This window comes from Aspergillus puulaauensis, chromosome 5 (genome assembly GCF_016861865.1).
Source record: "Aspergillus puulaauensis MK2 DNA, chromosome 5, nearly complete sequence".
In the NCBI taxonomy this organism is placed as follows: Eukaryota; Fungi; Ascomycota; class Eurotiomycetes; order Eurotiales; family Aspergillaceae; genus Aspergillus; species Aspergillus puulaauensis.
Window position 1 is genome coordinate 3,964,644 of NC_054861.1, and position 23,057 is coordinate 3,987,700.

Sequence of the window (23,057 nt, forward strand, 5' to 3'; positions counted from 1 at the left end):
TCGTGAGCGCGGGGCACCACCATACTCTAGGCTCACACTAACTATCTCTGTGGCTACAGGTTCGACTGTAAAGTAGTTCCTCGCATTTCTGCGCAAGACGGGGCGAGCGCGGTTGAAAATTTGCGAGCGCTGGCTATAATAAGTATACATGAAAGAGAAATCGAGTCCATATCTCCGGACTCTTTTGCTCTGGCTATAGTCATCAACAAACGGAAATTTCATTACAAGAAAACAGTCTTAACCAAGGCGTTGTCCATCTTGAGCCACCCGGGGTTGAAAATCAACGGCGTAATACAAGTCTGGTGACGGTGCACAATCACTCTCCCAGCGTTCCCCTGAAATACTGAATGGCTAGTACCCCGGCTGCTCCATTCAATATCCAGTTCAATCCCTGTCATATGCCAGGATCACCATTTCACCCCTCCACTAACATCTGTGCTAAATAGTCTTCCCATGGATTCTGGCAGCACGGACAGTTTGACTCGATTCCCCATCAGCGACTGCCTCCAACCACTCTGTCGAACCATAGGCAATGACTTGGTGGATAAGAAAGCTTCCATTACCGGCTCCATGCCAGTGCGTTATGCCTGGAGGACACCAAACAATATCTCCCACTGTCAAATGCTCGGGCTCATGACCCTCATCACAAACCCACCCAGATCCTGCGACGACACGGATCAGTTGCCCTCCCTCGTGCGTATGCCAGTGGGTTCGGGCAGATGGTGAAAATACGACGTTCGCCATCGTGATCTCGTCGTCTGAGTGAAATTCATCAATCCAGGCATCTCCGTCGAAGTTTTCCCCTCCGGGGGAAACGTTGGTACCGCTTTCCTGGCCACTGTGGACGATCGTGGAAACGAGCTCGGATGAAGTGAAATGCAAAAGAGCAATGAAGGACAGAATGGTAGGGTACAGCATTTTGATATTAGAATACTTGGTCCTGACGGAAACCTTGTGCTAGAGATATAAACAAAGTCAGAACAGCAGATGTGACGAGGTGCAGACTGTCGGCTTAAATGCTCGTCAGACAGCCAAGCCATCTACAAATGCAACAGTCAAGTAACAGCGTTATCCCCCCTTGTTTAGCCACCCGCTGTACCTCCATGTATCTACCGTCGCCTGGGGGGCGGAGTGACTTGGCGAATAGGCCCCGCTTGCGGCAATTCCTCGGGGATTCCATAAGTGCTGGTCCTTCCTCGTTGTCGCTCGCCTTCTGTGGCCCAAGGCCAAGGAATCCGTGAGTGGGAACTTGGAGGAATGATCGGTGGCTCATGTAGCCTGATGACAAGTGGGGGCGTGGGGATGTGCTACATACTAATTACTGAACTGCTGAGGGTTTACGGACCAATAAAGCCCTAGGTGTCATCAATCCCCACCATGCCGTGTAAGCTGCTGCGCTCGTTCGCACCTCGAGCCCATAACCGAATGCTGAGCAGTAGCATGAACTCGGTCGTTTATTGCGATAGGCCCCTTGGCTAATATCATGGTCAAGGCAGTTTTTGATATGCCCTGTCGCAAACGATCGCAGGTTTCGATTGATTAATACTTCTACTGTTCCTTCACGATATTAGCCCACCGTATACTATCCAACACCATGAGATTCGGATACCAGATTTTGCAGCTCATATCGCTGTCGATATTGAGCCAAAGTGCCTCCATCGACACCCACGCCCAACCCGCTGCCGTTATAAACAACGGAACACTCCTCGGGATTCAAAACTCGCAATTTCACCAAGACCACTTCTTGGGCATTCCGTACGCCCAGCCACCACTTGGAAACCTCCGATTCGATCTCCCTCAGCCTATCAATCAGTCATGGTCTGAAAAACAGGCACTGCCTATGGTGACTGGTGTCACTCTTCCTCCTTAAGCCTACCAGGGTATACGCAGACGGGGTTTGACCATGACGAAAGCGAAGATTGTCTAACCCTGAATGTTGTGCGCCCGAGTGGTGTGGATGAGAGTGCTCGTTTGCCTGTGTTAGTCTGGATTTACGGCGGTGGATTTCTGGAGGGCGGCAGTGCCGATCAAAGGTACAACATGTCTTTCCTAGTCCAGGAATCCGTCAAAATAGGCCAGCCGATAATTGGAGTTAGCTTCAATTACCGACTCTCTGGCTTTGGATTCCTGCAGGGTCGCGTGGTGAATGAAACTGGAGTCGCAAATATTGGTCTCTATGACCAGCGCTTTGCTCTTCATTGGATCCAGGAGAACATTATGGCTTTCGGCGGAGATCCTTCTCGAGTTACAATTCAAGGGGAATCGGCTGGGGCTGTATCAGTTGGACATCACTTCCTTGCATATGGAGGACGCGACGATGGGCTTTTCCACGCAGGCATTGCTGAAAGTGGTGGGCCTCTTACTACAAGCCCTTTGGTCTCTCTTGATCAGCAAGATGTCCTCTACAACGATGTCCTCAATTCGACAAACTGCACCCGAGAAAGGGATACTCTTCAATGTCTTCGCTCCCGACCAGCAACGGACTTGAAGGCTGCGTTTCAAGGTGTTAATTACTATCCAGTTATTGATGGAAAGATCATCACCGGGTTGCCCTCAGTTCTCCTAAAGGAAGGGCGATTTGTGAAGCGTCCTCTCCTTATTGGAACTAATACCAACGAAGGAACTACATTCTCAGTGGCAAGTGGCCGTGGGGTGAACAATTCAGCTGACTTCCGGGAGATGATTGCCCAGTACAGTGGGGGTCATGGTCTTACAAGTACTACTCTCGACGCTCTTGTGGATCAATATGTCAATCAACTGTCTGATAAAGAGGCCCAGGCTGGCCTCGGGACTGTCCTTCTATCACCAGGCCCAGAATACGGCTCGCTCTGGGGAAAGGTTACCCTATATGCTGGAGACTATCAGTTCAATGCTGGTAGACGGTACTCCACCCAGCTGTGGGCTCGATACGGTGTTCCTGTGTATAGCTATCGCTTTGATGCTGTACCTAATGGGATACCCAGTGAAACACTCGGTGCCACGCATTTCCAGGAAATTTCCTTCGTTTTCAGAAACTTTGACGGCGTCGGTTACGAGGTCAATCCTTTACAATCTACATCCACGGGATTGCAGCAAAGCTATCGGAATTTGAGCACGCGCATGAGCCAGATGTGGCTAAACTTCGCTGCCACACTATCGCCCAATGCTCATCAAGGTCAGTTCACGGCTCATTCACAACAACTCCCCTTCCGAGACTGTTTTGCTAATCTACAAAAGCCCCGAAAGCCAATGGTACCTGGCCGGTCTATAGGAACGAGAATGCGACAAACATCGTATTCCATCTGAACGCAACCCATCTAGAGCCTGACACCTGGAGGTCAAACGCTATTGGACGCCTTCTTGATTCCTTGCACGAATTTGGGATTTAATCACCCTACCATGGTGGTTTCCTGTGTGCCACTTTGTCCCTGGCCTGCATGGACATCGAAGAAAGCATACATAGCAATCGCATGTTTATTGCTATGCGGAGCTACGACTGGCCCGTGTGATTAGACAGTGCGATCCCTCCTAGCTTTCTGGCCGTCACGCAATGCGGGTTTCCAGACCCCATGGTTCCATTTAATATAGTGCCATGTTAAGGCGGTATGTGGTTAGAAAATATACCTCGTGCTATATCAGTAGTTTATTAAATAAAACACTGTGTATATTCCGCTTCGTAATTATAGAGCTATGCGTGCTCATACAACAAGAAATTGGCTCCCACCCCTAGCAATCCTACAATCCCCTGGAAATCCGTCCAGAGGCCTGAGGTCTGCGGGGCTCGATGATGCGTATATCAGGCCACGTACACGGGCTGGCATCCAGCCGAACCCTCTTGGCGTGGACATAACAGAGACGAGTATGCCTCTGCTGACAGTGGAGCTCAAATATCGAACCTTAATTCCGCCGAGAAGATCGACGTCTGCTGCATCAGCCAAGGCTTGGCTGGGCCGGACCCACCGCTAGCGCGTAAGCAGTGTATAATAATGGTGTATGGATTCTTCAACGTTGCCTGCCGAGATGATCTACAGATATCGGAGTTGTCTTTCTAGTGCTCCGTAGCAAATGCGCTGGAAAGTGAAACCTGTACAGGCAATGCATTGCTTACCTCCGTTTTCTATAGTGGCTCGGCTGGCACCAGAATTTCTTTTGCTAATGTTTGGTTCACACTTAAATTCAAAAAATCAATAAATGAACTATTGATGGCCTCATAACCCACTTGCAAGGATGTGCAGCCCACTCTTGGGGGATAAGCAGTCTAATTTTAACCATGGTGATTCCGCCCTCATACTATGGGAGACCGGGGCATGCATATACAAGACGGGAGTAATGTGGGTATAAGCGAAGAAGTCCCTCACAGATTGGCCCTGAAGAACTCCACCAGCTTCGGGGTGCTCTGGTTCGTATGATCATACAGATCGATGTGTGTCAGCCCCGGAATAACGTACATCTCCTTCGGCTCTTGGGCCAGATCAATTGCAGCCTGGGTGAAATAAAGCGTATCGGCGTCAGACCCAGCAATCATCAGGAGAGGCCGAGGCGAGATCAAGTCCATGAAGGCGTAGGACCTGTACGACGCAATCAGGTCAATGCTGCGCCAGAGATGCCAGTTAGGGGCGGTATCCACATGGCCTCGGGGAGTCTGGTAGTAGTCGTACGACTCCTGGTAGAAAACAGGGAGATCGGGGGTGACGTCGGCCGCTGTTTGGGGGAAGATGCGTGTCAGATTGGGCTGCGCCCCTTCTGCTTCGCGGATCCGCTGTCGCCCGGCTTCGGCCAGCTCCTCTCGCAGGCCAGATTCCATGGGACCATCGTAGGTGCCGAATCCCTCGGAGTAGAGGGTGCCCAGGTCGATGCCGCTGACGGTGGCGACGGCTCGGATGCGCTCATCGGTCTGCGCTGCGAAGGGTACATATCCCCCAGAGGCACAGACTCCTAGGGCGCCGATGCGGGTGGCGTTGACAATGTCCAACGTTGCAAGGTAGGTCACTGCATTCCGCACGTCGTTGGCGCGTTGGTAAGGGTCTTCAAGGTATCGCGGGAGACCGCCGCTTTCGCCCTGGTAGGCAGCGTCGAAGGCAAGCGTCACAAACCCAGTCCGCTCGGCAATCTGACGAGCATATAGGCCAGATGTCTGTTCTTTGACGCCTCCGTGTGGATGGCCGACAACAATCGCGGGACGGGACGCATTCGAGGTAGAATTGTTGGGTGGAACGTAGAGGTGCGCTGCGATGGAGATACCGTCGCTGTCAAAGTGAACCCAGCGAGGCTGGAGTTGTGCAGTGACGAGCGAACAGAGAAGGGGGAGGTATTTGAAGCCGTACATAGTGTCCGGTAGAGTACCAGCTTGTGAATGTGCAGGAAAGTGGTTTAAAAACAATGGTGGAAGCTGTAGGACGAGGCAGGAGAAGGCTCTCTTATAGATGAGTCTCACAAGGATCAGCGTGCAATTGCCAGCCTGGACGGGCTTTATTGTCGGAGCCTGGAGCTCTATACATACTCCAGAGTGCAGAGTGGATAGGCCTGTCCTCTGCGGAAATACGCCCGCTGGCCGACGCACGCTTGGCGGGCGTAATCAACGCTGGGTCAACACCTCTCTTTCTCCTCTGGTCAGCCGTACACCAACTACCAGCACTGTGGCCCCTGTATTATCAAATCATAGTGTCTACAATGTCTACAGCCACTGAAGGATCGCCTCAAGATACGCCCGCAGACCGCCGGGAAGATGGTTGTGCTCTCTCCAGCCACAGTGACGCGGCGAAAGCCGAGCGACGCCGGCACCAGAACAGACAGAATCAACGGACCTGGCGTAAGTAGCACATGCATTAAGTGTCCCACCTTACTCCTCGTTTGATATTAACTTTTTTTTTTTTTTTTTTAAGGACGACGGCAGCAGGAGAGGAGAGAGGCAGACGTTCTGGCTCGGGAACTGGCCCTTCAGGAGCAGGAGCAGGACGAGGAAGAGGCGGGACTGGTTGACTTGACGCAGTACCCTCTACCAGATCTCAGCATGCTACCCAGTTTCTGCCCATTCAATTCGCCAGTGGCGACTTCGGGCTGTCGGCTAGCGCATCCAAGTCTCCTTCGGTTCCTGGCTGTATTCGAGGCCGCTGCCCACCGGAGCTATTACGGGAATCCACGAGCCGACCACTTGCTCACCCTGGCCAAATTGAACGTGTTTCGCGCCTTTATACGCAACATCGCTGCCCTGGGCTACAGTCGAGAATGGATGACTGATGATGCCCTCTCGCGCTTCAGTGTCAATGGGCCTCTCCCAAAGGCCGTGCCGGTGAGGGATATACCACCCAGTCTGCGCCCGACAGAGCTGCAACAGAGCCAGCCTCATCACCCTTGGTTGGACTTCTTTCCATTTGCACGACTAAGAGACAACCTAATCCAATACGAGGATTGTATGGATGACTCGCAGTTCTGTCGAGACCTGATGGGCTTCTGGACCATGCCTAGTGAGGAGAACTGCATGCTCGTTTGGGGCAGTCCCTGGGATCCTATGAATTGGGAGATCACCGAAGCATTCCTGCGAAAATGGGGGCGACTGGTTAAGGGATGTCCGGAGATTCTATGGTCTACAAACTATTGGCGACTCCAGAGGGGAGAAAAGCGTTTGGTATGGAGAGTCTCCTTTGACCAAATGCCTGAAGTGTGACTTTAATGTAACAGAACATCCGGTACTAATCAAACACTTTTATTGCTTGTGTTTTTTACTGGTGGTACTGCGACCTTTATTATATGCAGATAAATTGGATTACGGTCCGACGGTGGGTCAATTCGTTCACTATGTTTTGGTTCATCAGTAAGGAGTCCATAAGCTGCACGATATGATATTAATAAACCGGATGAAAGAATGCGGTCTAATGAAGCAATGATGCTTTCGAGAGGATAGACAAACGTAGTGGCAGTATTGTCGGTTGTCATTCGCGGAAGCCAACTGGTATACTGACATCGATTGCATTCTTCCATCTTTCTGCCTTTGGCCTGTCTTGCGGCAGAGGGGCTCTGAAAGTGCCTATACCAGCTTCATTTCCCTAACATTTTACCCTAACAGGCCTAGAAATACAAGATATGGAAGCCAGTGTCTAGATTCAATACACGCGAAAGAGTGGTCTCTCATTCCGCCGCGCTCTCCACGAGTTTGTAGAACGAAAAAGGTTCACACAGCCTCTCACCGTCCATCCCCAGGACCGGGCAAACGGTTCAGAGACCTCCCACCCCGTTTGATCCCATGGATCGCTCCAAACAATGATTCCCGTATGGTCGGTATGCGCTCTCCCATGTCCCTTCATATCCAGGCAAAGTTGGGTTTCATCATATGACTCGCCGGCAGAGATCAGATTGTCCCTCATTTCCGGTATTGGAAGTAGATCCAACCACGGGTGATGAACTACAGTGCGCTGAATGATAGTAGGGCGCAGGCTGGAGGGAAGGGCAGGCTCGATGTCATACTGCCACGGGCCAGTTACGTTGAATGGCGAAATGGCATCGTCGTGCAGTAGCTCCGACGTGAGACCTAGAACCCGCATGTTCTGGACTAGCGCTTTTGTGAAATTGAATTGAATCAAGTGCAACAGCATGTCAGTGCGCGGGGAACCGAGCATGTACTGGGCGTGTGCCATGACCTCTATTTGCTGCAGTATCCTCCTTGTCTCCACGAAGTCGGCCTCGAGGATATGTATGTGTTCTACTGCTGCTAGAGACGGACAGGTGGGTGTGGGCTCCACTGGCGCATCTTCCACCTCAACAGCCGCGCGACTAACACTATCCTTCGTGCTTGGTGGTGCGTGCTGGCCTTTGCTGGTTTTACTATCAGACGTGCGTTGCATGTCGATTCTTTTTTGCAATCCTATATGCAGATATCGGTCAACCACGTACTCTCCCAGCGTAGGCATTCGAGTTGCAACTTACGTCGGACCCTCTGGTTCAGACGGTTTTGCAGTCGCCTCCGCTGCTTGGGATCAGAGACCCCTGACCAATCCTCCTCGGGCCATGTTGTGATGCGCTCAGACAACTTCTGTACGTGGATTTTCTCCTCACCTGTCTCCGCTTGGGGCCTATTAATCCGTGCAATTGGCAAGGCCATTGAGCTATAGTTGGACATTTTTAGGTAGACTTTCTGCATATAGGCAACCTGCTGACAGAAGGAACGGCTGCTCAATGGAGAGAATGGGGAGGAAGGCGGAATTGAAGCAAATGACGTTGAATCTCGACCGGGCCGCGCCAATGGTCTCCACAGTAAAAACTTTCAGTGGCCAAAAAGCCTATCCCAAGGACCAATCAGAAAAGGCATGTTGGGCCCGCTTGTCATACACCTGCATGAAGGCTAACCGCTGTAGGAAGTGTGCCCCACTCACCGACCTCGCCCCAGTCTCTTTTGAGACGGTGGCCTTGCTCTCCAGGGCACCCGCAACATCAAGAGGGATGCGGGACATCACTATAGACATGCGTTTGGCGATCTTGATCTTTACCAAAGTTCCTGGCCACGTCATCTAGTGTTTCATTCTCGACCCCACTATAACTGCGCAATAGCAACATGCTTTGTGGTTACTTTATATATTATTCTGCATCGACTATATTCAAGGAGATGAGGGTGCGGCGCTATATCCTGTGCACAGATGACTTGGCGGTCCATCCTCTAAACTTTTTGCCGTAAAAGTAGAATGGGACTGCACAGAGACACCACACCGTGCACAAAGCCATGTTCATCATGATAGGCTTGACGAACCCACTTTGCTCAACCCAAGGAGTGATAAATTTACTGAACCCATATCCCCACAAATTCTTATTCACCGTGACCGAAACGAATATCGAGCCTGCAACGGGCTTGTAGCTATCGACAGCGTAGGTACTGGCGATGGCTGGAAGACACGCAACCTGTATACCAGCTGCAGTATAGCCAATGATTACAATTGCCTGCGATGGTGAGATTAGCCGTTCTGTGTTAGAAGGGTAAACGACTTACCCGCCAGTCCCATTTATACTCATATCCAAACGCCACAACAAAATTGCCAATAATCATAATCACAGTATAGACTGCTATAGCTGGCAGACGCATCTCCGGCTCGCGAATTCCATTGTTCTTGCGAGTGGCTCTCATCGAGATCCAATCTGAGAACGGACCATTGGTTGCTAGCCCAAGAAATGCTCCAACCACAATAGCAAAGTTAAAGAAGCCGATAGTTTGACTGTTGAAGTTGTACGGGGGCTGCGCAAAGGCTTGACTCTGCGTAAGATTCAATGTCAAGAAGCAACTTGAGGACCAAGACACAATAAAAGCAGCAAGTTCAACAATAGGAAATGACAACAGCTTCCAGGGAATCCAGAAGCTATTAAGGAGAGACTTGAAGGTAACACCACTCGACTGCCATAGCTTGAATTGCTGCTTCGAGGGAGCACCTCGGTGCAGACATGCATCTTGGTCAGAAGCCGCTTCCACATGGATATTCTCTTTCTGTGATATTTCGATCTTGTCATCGCCCCCCTCATCAACATTTTGGCCAGGGCCTTGTCCCGCGCGCTCCTCGTCGGGGTGAACACGGTGCCATTTTGTCTCGGGGAAGAAGAATATTTGCAGGATGAGTACGAGGCCTAGGAGACCGACGTTCAGCCAGAAAAAGCTGCGCCAGCCGACGTGCTCGGCCATTGAGCCGGCTAGGATAGGACCGACCTGTATAAAGTGAGTCGATGCTCTTCTACCTGAGGGTGGGTCTCATTACCATAAGGGACCCAAAGTATGCTGTGAAATACAGGGTATTATAACCGCCACGCTCGTGGAGGAATGTAATATCCGCGATAATCTCAGGTTGAGACGTCTAGTGGAAACCGGAAATATTAGAGTGTTCGAATAGCGAGATTTAGGAACACATACCTCTGCGGGACCAGCACCAAATCCATTGACTATGCATGCGCCCATATAGCTGCCGTATCCAGTTGCCGTTGCACGCCAGACATTGCTGAGCAGGCAGACGAGGGTTGAGAATATCAGCACAGGTCGTCGACCATAACATGTTTGAATGGGGATCCTGTACCGCTCGGCTGTAAGCAATGTCATCTCTTGAGGCTAGTGGATGGACCTTTACCAAAAGAAATTACTAAACCCTAGCACTAGAATGCAAACCCCGGTGAATTGCACAACACTGGGGAGGTCCGAGTTGAATGATTCCATTAATTGGGGGAACATGGGTGCAAGGGCCAGAGGTCCCATGCCCTGACTGAAGGATGTCAACGTGGCAATGGTCATCACGCTGGTCTTCCAAAACGGGCTCCAGATCTATTTATTGCGCCGTGTCACAAGTTAATTTGTTGCCTTTGATACACGCCTGATACTATCCAACATACCAAGGGGTCATGGGGATCCTGTGAAGGCTGGGGCACAAGAACCCGGCCGGATTTGGCTGAGGACCTCACAAAACGATGCGTGCCCACATCGGCCATGATCTCTGTGCCCGGATAGATCGTCGTTCCCAGCTCCTCCTCGAGGCTAGAGGAAGGTCATCAGTTGAGACGAAATTGAGCTGGGAATGGCCGTGCCTACTGATGAAGAGCCTATCCGGGAGAAGTATTTAGCTTCGCAACTCTCCCAGAGCTGCTGGGCATTACTCACGCGTTCATTATAGTTCATCTCCATGGTGGATCAATTTGCCCTTCCAGCAGCGCCACTAGTAACAAGCTGCTTCTTGAAAGATTTCGAAATTCTTCCTCGATTTGCTCGGAGCTGCACCACCCAGGCCACAATCGCGTTCATATATGTTCTAGCTCGAGGAGCGTAGCCCTGTCTCTGCGGAATTGAGCCGCTGGTGTTTTCGTCCCATCTTCTATTGTTGCAGAAAATACAAATAATAACATTTGATGACGAAGCTGGGGTCTGTGCCCAATTAAAAAACAGCCGAAGGGTTACGGCTACTCGGCCGGGACTTGGTAGATGCGAATGCGTGGGGAACCTCCACTGGCCCGGATCCTCTCCGCACTCGCTCGAGCCATCGCCGCGGAATATGGTCGCTGACAGGATTGGCGAGGTTTCGAAGCTGCAATCGCTGGAGCAGGGTTAGGTGGAGGCCCAATGTTGAAGGGCCTGCTCCCAACGCAAGTATTCCGCTTCTGCAGCGCCCGATACGAGGGTGCCTCTGTGTCCTACATACCCCTTCCAGTAGGTTGTTGTACCTCGCGATTCGTGCAGGTATTGTTGAGCATTCAGGTTTGCTTTGTTGTCAGCTTGCCAACCCATAGCTCAGGCTTGAAATATATACCTGATCAGCATTCCCGTCTAGCCGGTGGAAATGCTGTTCCAGTGCAGCGGTCCATTTCCGCAGCGGGTTTACTTGGTGAGTGGTCCACTGCTGGTCCACTGCTGATGCTCCATGGTTCTTATACCGCGATCCGCAGCGACAGCCGTGAATCTGAAATGCGACGCCTAGTCTTTTACTTTACTTCTCTAATATGAATTCCACGGCTGAGATCCCACGTTTCGATATCCCCACTCACTGTAAAGCTGGGGTTGTTATTAATGAGGGGCCTGACTTTCATGTTGAGGTGCAGATGGTGCCGGTCCCTGAGCCTGGTGAGTATTTCCATCGCTGTCTGTATGTCCGAAGATGGATAGGACGGCTAACATATTTCATTAGGACCGGACTATATCCTGATTCGACTCAATGCGACCGGCATCTGCTCGTCCGACATCCACATGATGAAAGGCGATCTCGGGGTGCCACCAATGTCGACATTCGGCGTGCGATCTCCAGGCCACGAAGGCGCCGGTGTCGTTGTCAAAGTCGGCGCAAATGTCAAGAACTTCAAGCTGGGCGATAGGGCAGGCATCAAACCGATCACTGATACTTGCGGGTCTTGCGCCATGTGCTGGGATGATAAGGAGACATACTGCAAGGCAGCCATTCACACTGGTCTAATGACACCTGGTGAGTAAACTAAACATTACCTCCGGGAGCGAGAGATTATTCTTATATATCTACAGGGACATATCAGCAATATATTGTGTCTCCCGCTCGATACACGTCGCCTATCCCGGACGGCGTCCCAGATGAAGTCGCCGCACCGATTATGTGCAGCGCAAGCACGATGTATCGTTCATTAACTGAATCGAACCTTCGCGCTGGATGCTGGGTGGCTTTTCCGGGCGGAGGAGGTGGCGTGGGTATCCAGGGTATACAGCTTGCCAGAGCAATGGGAATGCGGCCAATAGTCGTAGATACAGGTGACTCCAAGCGTGAACTATCCCTGAAAATGGGGGCAGAGGCGTTCGTCGATTTCAGAGAAACTGATGACCCTGTGAAAGCGGTGATCGAAGTCGCGGACGGAGTAGGTGTCCACGGTGTCTTCGTCACTGCACCTGCAGCATACAAAACTGCGATCTCCTATACTGGAGAGCGAATTGGGGCTATCATCATGTGTATCGGGATGCCACCCGCTGGTTCAACTACCCTAGGAGCGGATCCCTGTGAGTTTATCTTCAAGAACCTTAGTATTAAGGGGTCATTGGTGGGAACTCGGAGTGATACGGCCGCTGCGTTGGATTTTGCGAAGCGCGGTTTGCTACAGCAGATTTCCGAGGTTTACCCTATTAATCGCCTGCCTGAGGGAGTTGAAAAGCTGCGCAAGGGGCAGGTGGCAGGGCGGGTTGTGGTCGATTTTAACTGGGAGGAGTAGCTTGTATACAAGACATAAAAATAAAAATCCCATATTATTTTCAAACCCAGTTCCTTCTTATGCCTACCTCGTAACCCTATGGACGAAGGCGAGCACAGCTCACTTCCGTAATATAGACCTAATTGATGGCATAACCCTGGGAGGCCGGGACGAATAGAAGTAGTGATAAATTTGGATAGTGGGTGCAGAGTGATTTGACTTGTTCCAGACCTAGGTCAATGGTATTCCTAACCTCACGAGGACCGACAGATGAGGGAATAGGAGGATAAAAGAAAGTGTTTAACTAAGAGGATAGACAGTTCTGCTTCACCCACACAGGCTAACGTCTTAAACAGATTTATAGCTACAATGACCTCCGCGACGCGGCATGTTAGTAGGCGATGGCTGTGGGGAAAGCTAAAGGCTAGAGGGCTACCAATTTGCTGCTCTCCCCAGTGAATGGAGTTGACTTTGGCTGCGACGCAGACCCGTTGACAGGGAACGTCGAATTGCATCCTTTGTCGTATTGGTAAGGACGTGCTAGGTTCGCTCCTGTCTGGTTGTTATACGCCAGCCTAACCAATGTATCTTCCGTTGGGTTGTACAGTGGCCACCCGTCCTCGTAGCCTTTCAGTCCTTCCTTGGGATCCTTCGCAAAGGCTGCCCAAGCTCCCCTGACATACTTGCCAGTAGAGATCTGTTCAGGAGTCTGATCAGGAATTCCAGGACCTTGTGGAATATAATCGAAGACTGCAAGCACATCAATGGTATGCCAAGCTCCGCAGTCCGGATAAGTCGATAGCTGCATATCAGGCCAGACACCAAAGTAACGATATCTCCATGTAGGGGCATTATGCGAGATGCTGATATTGGCTCTCTCAGGAACAGAACACATGGAATGCTCGTCGACATTATCCCAGTACGCCTGTGAATGGGAGACGGCACCGGGATCTGTCAAACCAAGGGCGATGGTAAGACCAGTTTCATAATTCACGGTGCCCATCAAAAGAGGGACTTGGTAGAAGTCGCCTGCCTTGGTTCGTTCTTCAATATCAGAGAAAATGGTTATTTCGTCAGCCACAGGACCAAAGGTGAGATTGGACGTTCCAGTAAAGCCTGGAACATATGCGAGGATATCTTCCACATCTTTCGTGCGCATGCACTTTACAACTGCATCATGGTCGGAGGTGTCGCCGCACCCGAGACCCTCAGAGACATAGAACCAGCTGTTTTCCACAGCTTTAGCATCTTGAGGAGACGGGTCTTCATGGGTAATGCTGCCGGATTGCTGGATCAGTCCCGCAATAATAGGTTCTTTTTTCCATGCATAGGCGAAGTATTCAAGAGAGGCACTGCCTGCTGATTGACCAAACATGGTAATTCGAGATGGATCTCCGCCGAACGCAGCAATATTATCACGAGTCCATTCAACAGCCAGTCTTTGATCAAGGAGTCCAAGATTTGCGTTCCGCTCTGAAGGATTGCCGGGGAAGCCGAAGATGTTGATGCGGTAACTTGATTGTCAGCGCCATGGACCTCTCGTGACAGCGGGGAAGACTTACTTGATAGTCACAATAATCACATCTTGTTCCTCTGCAAAGTACTGGCCGTTATAGAATGGTACCGCTGACCCTCCGACGGAGAAACCTCCACCAAAGACCCACAATAGCACAGCTTTGTTCTCCTCCCCACCGGATGGCACCCAGATGTTCAACGTCAGGCAGTCCTCACTCAAAGGGAGCTCCGATTGACCGATGATCGTTAGGAGCTTTGCACCAGGAACTGTTATATTACCCTCAGCTCGTACGGGGCGTGATGAAGTAGCTGGGCAAGTGAAGCCGTACTTAGTACCGTTGATGTGCCCATTGCCTTTGTATGGCTGTGGAGGTGCAAATCTCAATTCTCCAACTGGTGGCTGGGCGAATGGAATACCGAGATACTCAGACACTCCAGTAGTATTGGGGGCTGCGTGGCCAGAGACCATACCACTAGTTGTATTAACCGTTGGAACCTTCAAGTTACCTTCTCTTGGATACAGGACTTGTTCTGTAGCAAGAGAATAGCCTAGCAAGGTGATTCCGAGAGTAATTGACTTCATTGTCCCTGTGCAGATTGTGATGAGACACTGAGAGTCAAGAGACGGGACGGCAATAGAAACTGAACTCGAGCTGGACAGCTGTCTTCTCGAGGTAGGGTGATATTCCACCGCAGACAACAGCGCCTACCACAGCCTGTACTAATAAGTGAGCTTATGTTAATAGAATCCTGGTTGCATCCGTAAGGCGGAACTGTGTCATGGAGCTCGCGCGAGACAAATGTCGGAAATATTCCGTCATATATTAACTTCCCCATGGGGATTACTCTATACACATTCATTTCTAATCTGTGGCGCTACTCTAGCTATGAACCTGCGTAAAGTTCGGCTAAACCTCGGATGGACAAGTCAAGGTCAATCTGAATGCAGAATTGTGACGGTGGTTGCTCACCCAAAGATACCCCTGTCCAGCTTCCGGTACGCGGAGCATCCAGCCAGCTAGCCCCAAAGCTGATCAGCCGTGGAAAGGTTCTAAAATGATAGCTACTCCGAGATCTAACCTACGAGGATAATGTAGATCCCGGGCACGGCGTATACGTGGATATGCTGCAATGATGTATGCAGCCGTTGAAGCGTGTAGGTACCTTTCAGTCCTTTGAATCTGCCCGAGAAAACAGCTTTGCCCTTGAAGCCGAACAACCACCAATGAATGCCGAATACCTGGCACGTTTTATCTGCTTTGAGCTAGATAATTCCCAAGCCTATAAACCTGGTCTACGGTTACTCCTCATTTGTGCGCCCCGGAGTAGGACTATTTTTAACAGGCCTAATTAGACAGCATGCTATTTGTTTCTACTATGCGGTTCTTCTCTCACCTTATTGTTTCGATGCGTTTCAACACACCTCTCTCTCTGGCCCGCGAGTTTAATACGGCATGAAAGAATGCAGATGTACATCCAGGATAAGGGGGCTATTGGTATTGGCAGTCTCGATCGTTCCTCTCCCCTTCCACCTGGTAATCCATATTTTGACACATATGTACAAGTGATGATAACCCTGGCACTGGTTGACCTAAATCATCTTCCAAAAGCACTAGCCAAGTTATCGGAAATATATTGGATTGGTTTAGCGCGATATGTGTCGGGCGTCGGAAATGAAAGGTCGGTCGTGTTGGCATCGAATGTCATCAGCTCGGGGTTCGTGAGAGAATACGAGGGCCAATAAGGTTCATTGCCAGCTATGCGAAGGTCAGTGTGCAGGACTGTGAAGTATTTAATGCAAGCAGGTAGTATCGAAGGCTGAAGGCATGGAAGCTTACCATCAGCGCCGTTGGGGTCTCCGTCAACAATGAAGTTAAGCCAATACCTCGACATGAGGTCTGAAACATCCTTGTAGCTTTGGGGCGTGTTGGCAAATGGCGATTGCGGATATCCAATGCCCAGAATGTTGTAGAACATGAATGCCACCTCTGTGAAATGAGATGCTCCACTTGATAGAGGAACCCCATTGGGCCTGATATTGAACATGTAGCCCCAGTTTGGGACGTTGTGGTCGGTCAGGATTTGGCTGGTCAAGCGGCGAGGCGCATGCCACATCACGTCACTGACAAAGGCGGAGATGCGTTTATATTGAGATCCCAGCGATGCAGATGGTCGGCCCTGCAATGTCGACGGAATCCCAAGCTCAGGGATGTCCGGATACAGTGCTGCGATCTGGTGCAGGGTGGCATTGTCAGAGGTCCGTTCTCTGACCCTGGCAAAGAAGTCGTCGTCTGTGTTGACGCCCGTGATGGAAAAGATCGTGCCTTCATCGTGGTTTTGGCCGTGTAGCACCGGAACTCTAATGAAGCGCCCCGCAAGCAGCGCCTCTCGAGCATTTTCCTGGATGAAGTCCCCGTCGATCTCCATGCCCCACGATGGAATCGAGGCTGTCACGTTGCTGTTAAAAACGGTGACGAGGGTTTCGGTGGGCAGGGTTCGAAGACATGCCAGAGTGTCGGATGCTCCGCTGCAGTTGGCGGCCCTTACAATTGGGTCGTAGTAGCGGTCCCATTCTGCAGGGGTGTTGTACCGATATGGGTTGATCGGACCTCCGCTTTCTAGCATCACTCCTCGGAAGAGACCTTGATCCCGACCTCCATACGCAATCATCTGGGCACCCGAACTTTCGGCTCCGGCACTCTCGCCCCAGATGGTGACCTTGGAAGGATCTCCACCAAACGCGGCAATGTTTTCGTGGAGCCAGCGAAGCGCCAGGTGCTGATCTTTGTAGCCGAGATTCCCAGCCCCGGACTCCACGACGGCCGAGCCGTACATGAAGCCAAACAGTTGCAGTCGATAGTTGATATTGACCCCAATAAACGGCTTACCGGCCACCACGGACTGTTGTACAATAAAGGACATGTTGTAGTTGGGGTCCTGATTCGATCCTCCTGTATGGCCGCCGCCGTGGATCCACACACCCACCGGCAGTTTGTCTCCTGGTCTAGTGCCACTGGGTCGTACGACGTTGAGATTCAGGCAGTCCTCGGAGTAGGTAATGCCTGGAGTTGGAGGCGAACCTAAGTTGTGGCATGCCGGAGAGAAAGTGGTTGCGTTGGAACTTCCGCCCCATGACGTGTTGAGCGAAACCGGGTTGCGGAGGCGGAGATCTCCCACTGGGGGTTGGGCATAAGGGATTCCCAGGAAGAAGTCTTGATCGTACTCGACGTTGTAGTAGCCGGTGAACGTGCCATTCCTGACTGAAGCTGTCGGTGCTGCATCTTGTCTGACTTTCAATGCGCTTGCACTGGCCCCATCATGGAGCACGGCTGCGATGAGCGGAAGACACAGGAAAGGTGACCTCATTTTGCTGTAGTCGTCCCCAAGGCCGGTCTGCCTGCACTGGGGAGGGTCCAATATATGTAGGTAGCGGCCGTTGGATGTGCCCCGGACCATGAATGATATGGACCGTCGGCGCTTCTTCGGATTGAATCATGCCAAGACGTGGGTTAATTACATTGTCTGCAAAGCTGACGACAATCTGGGTCATGCACCACTTGTTTTCATTTGGGTAGCGTGAACACGGGAGACCAAGTTAGGGTTTACGTTCGGCCTCCACATTCGGGTGCTGTGGGCTGTCACCCACCTGCATTAGCGCTGGCGATCTTAGCTTTATAGTGTTGATTCTTTCTGGGTTGGCATCTGGTGCCAAGAAGTATATCGATGAAGGAATGGAAATGACATTGGGCTTTCAGTCAAAGATCGATGCCTTCAGCGAGTTCGGCTGCGTATACTCGGACGCGTTGCGGAAACCAGTGAAGCCCCAGTGGATCTGCGCAGCCATAGTAATCTTGGTGTCCAAGTCCCTTGAGAGCCCGACCAAGATAACATCGACGTCATCCGTATTAAGGATCTTCTCAGCAACAACACCGCTGTTGATTGTACTAACGCAGAGATATATATCTTGTCTCCAGCACCCTTCTTTACAGCTGGCACGAATGGTACCTAGAAGCCAATACTGGATGTTACTTTCTGAGTGACGCGCACACTACCGGTGCTGATATTACTTAAATTGTTCGCACCCTGTACAGCGAGAGCCTGGGAAAATGCCATGGTACCCTGCAGTCTCTAGCTATTTCATCCAGCAGGCTGTTTTGTAGCCAGTCGGTGGCCGAGACACGCAAGAAGACCGGGATATCAAGTCTAACAGCATCACGGGTCAGCTGAGCGATGTCTAAAGATAGATAAATCTGTTTCAAAGCTACCCTTACACTTATCTGTGCGCTTATTGGAAGGGCTGGGGAAGGAAAAGAGCAGGTACCCTTGGGTATTATGAATCTTACAAGTCAACGCCAGCAGCCAAAGAAAATGTTCTTAACCTCCTGAATATCCTCCTTAGTTATCTCTTTAGTGATTTAAAGGGCACAGTGCTCGGGGCGTTGACATTCTCCGTCCAGCCACCCACCGCATTGGTCGTGGTAACACCGCCCGGCCATGGAGGAACAGTCCAGGCCTTACGCTTGTGGGTCCTCTGTCAATTTTCCTGGATATTCTTAATTCCCTTATACAGCCTAGCAAACAGCGAGTATTCCTATATGAAATGGGCGAGCAGGAAGCATTAATTCTCAAGGAGCTCCAAAGGCCACTGACCCTAGACAGGCGACCTATCCCTGAACCAACTGGGAACCAAGTTCTCGTGAGGATCATTACAGCCGGGAGTATGATCCGTAGATGCATTTATTTGTATGGAAGAAAAGCTGACAAGCCATAGTTAACCCCCATGACCAAAAGGTATCATGAAGAAGACTTTCTGGCTCTCGGTCGAGTTCTAATCCCTTGTAGGGTCGAGGTCGAGGTGTACTCGTGGAGAAGTACTTGCCTCATGCGATCCTCGCAAACGACATCGGCGGTATTGTCGAGGAGATAGGACCAGACGTGCAAAGGTTCTCCGTTGGAGATCGCATCGTTGGACAGTCTAACATCCTGTCGGGTGGTCCTGACCAAGCTGGCCTGCAGCAGTTCTGCATCCTCGACGCAAACTTTGCTGCTCCCATACCACAGGATATTAGTTTTGACCAGGCAGCGGCAGTCCCGGTCAATGCCATGGCGAGTTTTATCGCCCTATTCAGTTCGTCAGGATTGGGCTTAGCACCAAAGTTCCTGGGCCACGATTCGGAGTACGCGAAGGAAGCGATTGTCATCATCGGTGGCGGCTCTAATAGTGGGAAGTTTGCCCTCCAGTTCTCTCGTCTCGCAGGCTTTGGCAGGATCATTGCAACGGTCAAGGTCCGCGGCGATGGGGGCCAGTCCCTCCGTGAATTTGGTGCCACACATGTCATATATCGGGAGGCAGCGGATGTGGAAGCTCAGATCCGTGCGATCGTTGGCGATGAATTGGTATACGCCTTTGACGCGGTCAACGGCACTTACTCGGGTGGTGTCAGCCACCAGCTGGCGCTCTCGCTTCTGTCGACCACGAAGAAAGGGTCTTTGGCAACATTGGTGCGTGGAGAGGCTGACCCTGCAATTGCAGCTACAAAGACCGCTGGCTTCAAGAAAAACCGAGTTCTCGGAGTTAGTGACCCGCACCAAGAGCTGGCTACCAAGTTCTGGAGGGAGTTGCCAGGTTGGATCGGAAATGGCGGGCTGAAGACGTTAGACTTTGAAGTTATTGACGGACTGGACGCGGTCAAAGTCAACAGCCTGCTGGACGACTACCGTGATGGTAGAGCGGTAACTAAGACACATGTGCATCCCGATCATAGGGACTCCATTCTCGAATGATATATTATTGATCATTGTTTATTAGTTCGCACATTGCACGTCGTGTTTGATAATATAAGTTTCTTAATTCAAGTATTGGCAGTCCAGAAGATATATTTCTCCTTGGGACAACCTTCCACGTCATATGAATCAAGCCACCCACCATTGAGGGCAAGGTCAGCCAGAAGGTCACGGACGCTCTGGAAGGATTCTAGCTCTGTTCATTAATATATAAAAGCACCAGTGAGTTTACTCATCGGCAAGGTATTCGGAGGTCGGATCTACCAACAAGCTATATCCCTTGTTCAGACAGGTTCAAAGCCCGGAGAGGCGGCGTCAAATGGGTAAATAGACCTAGTTAGTAATATATACATATCCTTGAATACCAGAATCTATAAGACATATTAATATCGAAGTAACTTAAGGATTCTACTATTATATTATTTCAAAATCGAATCCTGTAAACAGTGACTATATTTCTCTACTTTATAGAATAATCTAAAATCCGTAATATTTTGCAAATATGCTAGACTGTAGGGAACATTCCTGTCTTTCTCCAGGTCCCGTTCCCTTTCTGTAAGCCGTCTTACTAAGCGGAACCATCGATCCAGCACGCTCCGTAGTCAGGCAGAGAGTGGCGTTACTGGTGTCCACAATACAGCAGATGCCGAACCATCTCCCGTTCCAGCGTCCTTGGCCGTTCGCAGGAAGAAGCACTTAATTTCCCCGCACCCCGCTGCCCCATACGTGCCATCCCAGTGTTTTGCGGAAGTAGTGTATAAATCCTGCGCTTAATCACACTTCGTCCACTGGCTTGCTAATCCACCAACTCCCATAGGCAGCCTAGGCTGCTCAATGTGGCCGGCATGGCAAGCGACGACCGACGACGAAAGAACGCCCTCAGCTGCGACGGGTGCAGACAACGGAAGGTGAAGGTAGCGATTATAATCTAGTCCTTTTTTTTTTTTTTTTTTTTTCTTTAATGCTAACCTGACATTAGTGTGAGAAACCATCTGCTGGTCCCTGCCAGCGATGTAGCAGGCTAGGCAAGCAGTGCCAAGTAGGAGGCTCGACCTCCCGACCCTACTATCATACATCAAAAGAACGATACGACCTTCTGGTCTCCGTGGTTCGTCATTTTGTGCCTTCGGCTTCTTTCAGCACCGACAACCTACGTGAGCTTGTAGACACCCTGCCAGCTTCGGCGGAAGGCTCACAGCCGCCTCCCACACTGGCCCAACTGGATACTCCATCCTCGTCTACAGGTCCTGTCAGCCAGGAATGCACAGTCGGAGACTTAGAGGGTACACTGATGGTGGATGCTATGAACATTCCTCGTAGGTGCCTTGTCTATTCCCCCACCCCTCGTCTGTGTCCGGTATGATACTCGGTAAACCCGGGCTCATGCTAAATCTATTGTTTGTTCGTGCAGGATTCAGTGGCCCATCCAGCTGCACTACTCTCAATGCCAAGATGGTTTCGCATCTGTCCAAGGATACCAGCGGTCTATCACCATTCGAAGAGAGTGAGCCACCATCATTATTTGATGGACAGGTGACTTCTTATCAAAATCCAAACTATCTGCCCAATCGCAAGGCTCTTGATCAAGCAGCGGTGAAGTTCTTCGCAGAGATCAACAGTGTCATCTATATCCTTGATCAAGATAGATTCCACCTTTGGCTTGATGACGTGTATGATGGGAAGGGGGTGAGCGTATCCATCCTTGTCATATTATATCTGGTCATGGCCCTCTGCGGCGATCAAGACCCCAGTTTTGACATCGCTCGCTCCTACATGGATGATGTGATCGAGGAATCGAGATTGGAGAGTGTACGAGCCATCATGCTTATGGTACGGTTGATGCCGCTTCCTCTGGATGCCCTGTTCGTAGTTACTATTGCTGACCTGTTATTGTCAGAGCTTGTACCGCCAGAGAGAGGATGATCGCAGTGTTGCTTGGGCAATTCTGGGTGTGGCAATTCGGATTTCACAGTCACTCGGACTTCACCAACGTATAGGGTATGCGAAGGATACTTCTATATATGGATCAGAAGTTAAGCGGCGCCTCTGGTGGTCCCTACGCGAATTTGATAACTGGAGCTCTTGCATGTTGGGCCGCCCGACTAGCTCTGGTAGCACAGATCATGATATCCATCTTCCTTCGCAGGTAAGAGACCTCTACTACCAATAAATTCTCTTGACGACTAAATATGACAGGAATTCAACAGCACACCCTACACCCCGCCTGGGTACGCCACCAGCTCAGCATCTCTCGGTATTATGATTGGCCAGATATCTCAGCAGCTATATATGCAAAGCGGCAATTTGCGAAGCAAAGCGCAATTGACTGGCGATCTTATTCAGCAAGTTGAAGGCTGGAGCAATAAACTGCCCGATCACCTTCGTCCTGATTCGGCATTCCCCTCCTGCTTTGCTCGTGCCACGTTATATTTAAGCCTTAAATATAATTTCGCCCGTATGCTTATCGGGCGACCTTACTTGACGCATCTGATATTCTGCCGCAATACACACGACGCTGTTTTCGAATCCCGAGCAGAGACCTGTAAACTTGCAAATGATGACTCGATTGAGATTCTTACCGAATTCTACCGCCGAGGTCTCTTGTCGACATCTCTCTGGTTTGATACTTACTTTATCTTGGCAACGGCAATCGTCCTGTTTCTCCGCGCGGTCGAAACGTCCAGTATGCAGAAGGAGCTCAGATCATTTCTGCCTGTTTTCAAATTGTGTGGCCATAGCAAGGTTGGAAGATACGCTGCTGCATGCTTCGAGAAGTTTCTTTGCAATTTGGAGAATGGCACGATGGAAAGACATCATATGGATGTCGAAAACCCTGTTCCCCAGTCGCCTAGGCCCGCCAATGCGATGGGTTTATGTCATGAAATGAACTTGAATGATCTGGGAGACCTTAACACCATTGCGTCTGAGTGCTTTGGCTTTGGAGGTGGCTTCGACCTGGACCTATGTGGAGTTGAGTTGTCATAGCATATTGCTTCTGTACTATTAATGAGATACATGCTTAAATTGTAATATTTTAGCCTTTCCTATCACCTAGAGATCTGCACGTGTTGTCATCCGAGAACATGCAGTAGCTGCGAAAGTTAAGACGCGATGAGATACAAGATGGA

The 23,057-nt window shown here is 50.6% G+C and overlaps 12 protein-coding genes across 12 annotated transcripts; 6 read left to right on the forward strand and 6 right to left on the reverse strand.

Moving 5' to 3' along the window:
* Window positions 1-438: 438 nt before the first annotated feature.
* APUU_51546A (cupin domain-containing protein) lies at window positions 439-918 on the reverse strand (the record flags this gene model as incomplete). The annotated part of the gene is made up of 1 exon (XM_041706666.1): window positions 439-918. The coding sequence occupies one exon, from the start codon at window positions 916-918 to the stop codon at window positions 439-441; it is 480 nt and encodes a 159-aa protein (XP_041559029.1).
* A 676-nt stretch (window positions 919-1,594) lies between these two features.
* Window positions 1,595-1,870, forward strand: APUU_51547S (uncharacterized protein; the record flags this gene model as incomplete). Its single annotated transcript, XM_041706667.1, has 1 exon — window positions 1,595-1,870. One exon carries the CDS (start codon window positions 1,595-1,597, stop codon window positions 1,868-1,870), a length of 276 nt encoding a protein of 91 aa, XP_041559030.1.
* Window positions 1,871-2,040: 170 nt separating this feature from the next.
* Window positions 2,041-3,368, forward strand: APUU_51548S (uncharacterized protein; the record flags this gene model as incomplete). The annotated part of the gene is made up of 2 exons (XM_041706668.1): window positions 2,041-3,154; window positions 3,217-3,368. 2 exons carry the CDS (start codon window positions 2,041-2,043, stop codon window positions 3,366-3,368), a joined length of 1,266 nt encoding a protein of 421 aa, XP_041559031.1.
* Window positions 3,369-4,333: 965 nt separating this feature from the next.
* Window positions 4,334-5,305, reverse strand: APUU_51549A (alpha/beta hydrolase; the record flags this gene model as incomplete). Its single annotated transcript, XM_041706669.1, has 1 exon — window positions 4,334-5,305. One exon carries the CDS (start codon window positions 5,303-5,305, stop codon window positions 4,334-4,336), a length of 972 nt encoding a protein of 323 aa, XP_041559032.1.
* A 344-nt stretch (window positions 5,306-5,649) lies between these two features.
* Window positions 5,650-6,643, forward strand: APUU_51550S (DUF3425 domain-containing protein; the record flags this gene model as incomplete). Its single annotated transcript, XM_041706670.1, has 2 exons — window positions 5,650-5,788; window positions 5,862-6,643. 2 exons carry the CDS (start codon window positions 5,650-5,652, stop codon window positions 6,641-6,643), a joined length of 921 nt encoding a protein of 306 aa, XP_041559033.1.
* Window positions 6,644-7,079: 436 nt separating this feature from the next.
* On the reverse strand, window positions 7,080-8,113 carry APUU_51551A (DUF3425 domain-containing protein; the record flags this gene model as incomplete). The annotated part of the gene is made up of 2 exons (XM_041706671.1): window positions 7,080-7,837; window positions 7,900-8,113. The coding sequence occupies 2 exons, from the start codon at window positions 8,111-8,113 to the stop codon at window positions 7,080-7,082; spliced, it is 972 nt and encodes a 323-aa protein (XP_041559034.1).
* Window positions 8,114-8,589: 476 nt separating this feature from the next.
* APUU_51552A (uncharacterized protein) lies at window positions 8,590-10,618 on the reverse strand (the record flags this gene model as incomplete). Its single annotated transcript, XM_041706672.1, has 8 exons — window positions 8,590-8,904; window positions 8,954-9,658; window positions 9,708-9,803; window positions 9,860-10,013; window positions 10,071-10,261; window positions 10,330-10,471; window positions 10,526-10,536; window positions 10,595-10,618. The coding sequence occupies 8 exons, from the start codon at window positions 10,616-10,618 to the stop codon at window positions 8,590-8,592; spliced, it is 1,638 nt and encodes a 545-aa protein (XP_041559035.1).
* An 809-nt stretch (window positions 10,619-11,427) lies between these two features.
* Window positions 11,428-12,651, forward strand: APUU_51553S (zinc-dependent alcohol dehydrogenase; the record flags this gene model as incomplete). Its single annotated transcript, XM_041706674.1, has 3 exons — window positions 11,428-11,548; window positions 11,613-11,903; window positions 11,960-12,651. 3 exons carry the CDS (start codon window positions 11,428-11,430, stop codon window positions 12,649-12,651), a joined length of 1,104 nt encoding a protein of 367 aa, XP_041559036.1.
* A 403-nt stretch (window positions 12,652-13,054) lies between these two features.
* On the reverse strand, window positions 13,055-14,728 carry APUU_51554A (uncharacterized protein; the record flags this gene model as incomplete). The annotated part of the gene is made up of 2 exons (XM_041706675.1): window positions 13,055-14,144; window positions 14,193-14,728. 2 exons carry the CDS (start codon window positions 14,726-14,728, stop codon window positions 13,055-13,057), a joined length of 1,626 nt encoding a protein of 541 aa, XP_041559037.1.
* A 1,013-nt stretch (window positions 14,729-15,741) lies between these two features.
* Window positions 15,742-17,511, reverse strand: APUU_51555A (carboxylesterase/lipase family protein; the record flags this gene model as incomplete). Its single annotated transcript, XM_041706676.1, has 2 exons — window positions 15,742-15,902; window positions 15,984-17,511. 2 exons carry the CDS (start codon window positions 17,509-17,511, stop codon window positions 15,742-15,744), a joined length of 1,689 nt encoding a protein of 562 aa, XP_041559038.1.
* Window positions 17,512-18,745: 1,234 nt separating this feature from the next.
* On the forward strand, window positions 18,746-19,929 carry APUU_51556S (zinc-binding alcohol dehydrogenase family protein; the record flags this gene model as incomplete). The annotated part of the gene is made up of 3 exons (XM_041706677.1): window positions 18,746-18,863; window positions 18,917-18,936; window positions 18,988-19,929. 3 exons carry the CDS (start codon window positions 18,746-18,748, stop codon window positions 19,927-19,929), a joined length of 1,080 nt encoding a protein of 359 aa, XP_041559039.1.
* An 845-nt stretch (window positions 19,930-20,774) lies between these two features.
* Window positions 20,775-22,914, forward strand: APUU_51557S (uncharacterized protein; the record flags this gene model as incomplete). Its single annotated transcript, XM_041706678.1, has 5 exons — window positions 20,775-20,843; window positions 20,909-21,245; window positions 21,341-21,759; window positions 21,827-22,075; window positions 22,126-22,914. The coding sequence occupies 5 exons, from the start codon at window positions 20,775-20,777 to the stop codon at window positions 22,912-22,914; spliced, it is 1,863 nt and encodes a 620-aa protein (XP_041559040.1).
* Between the last annotated feature and the right edge of the window lie 143 nt (window positions 22,915-23,057).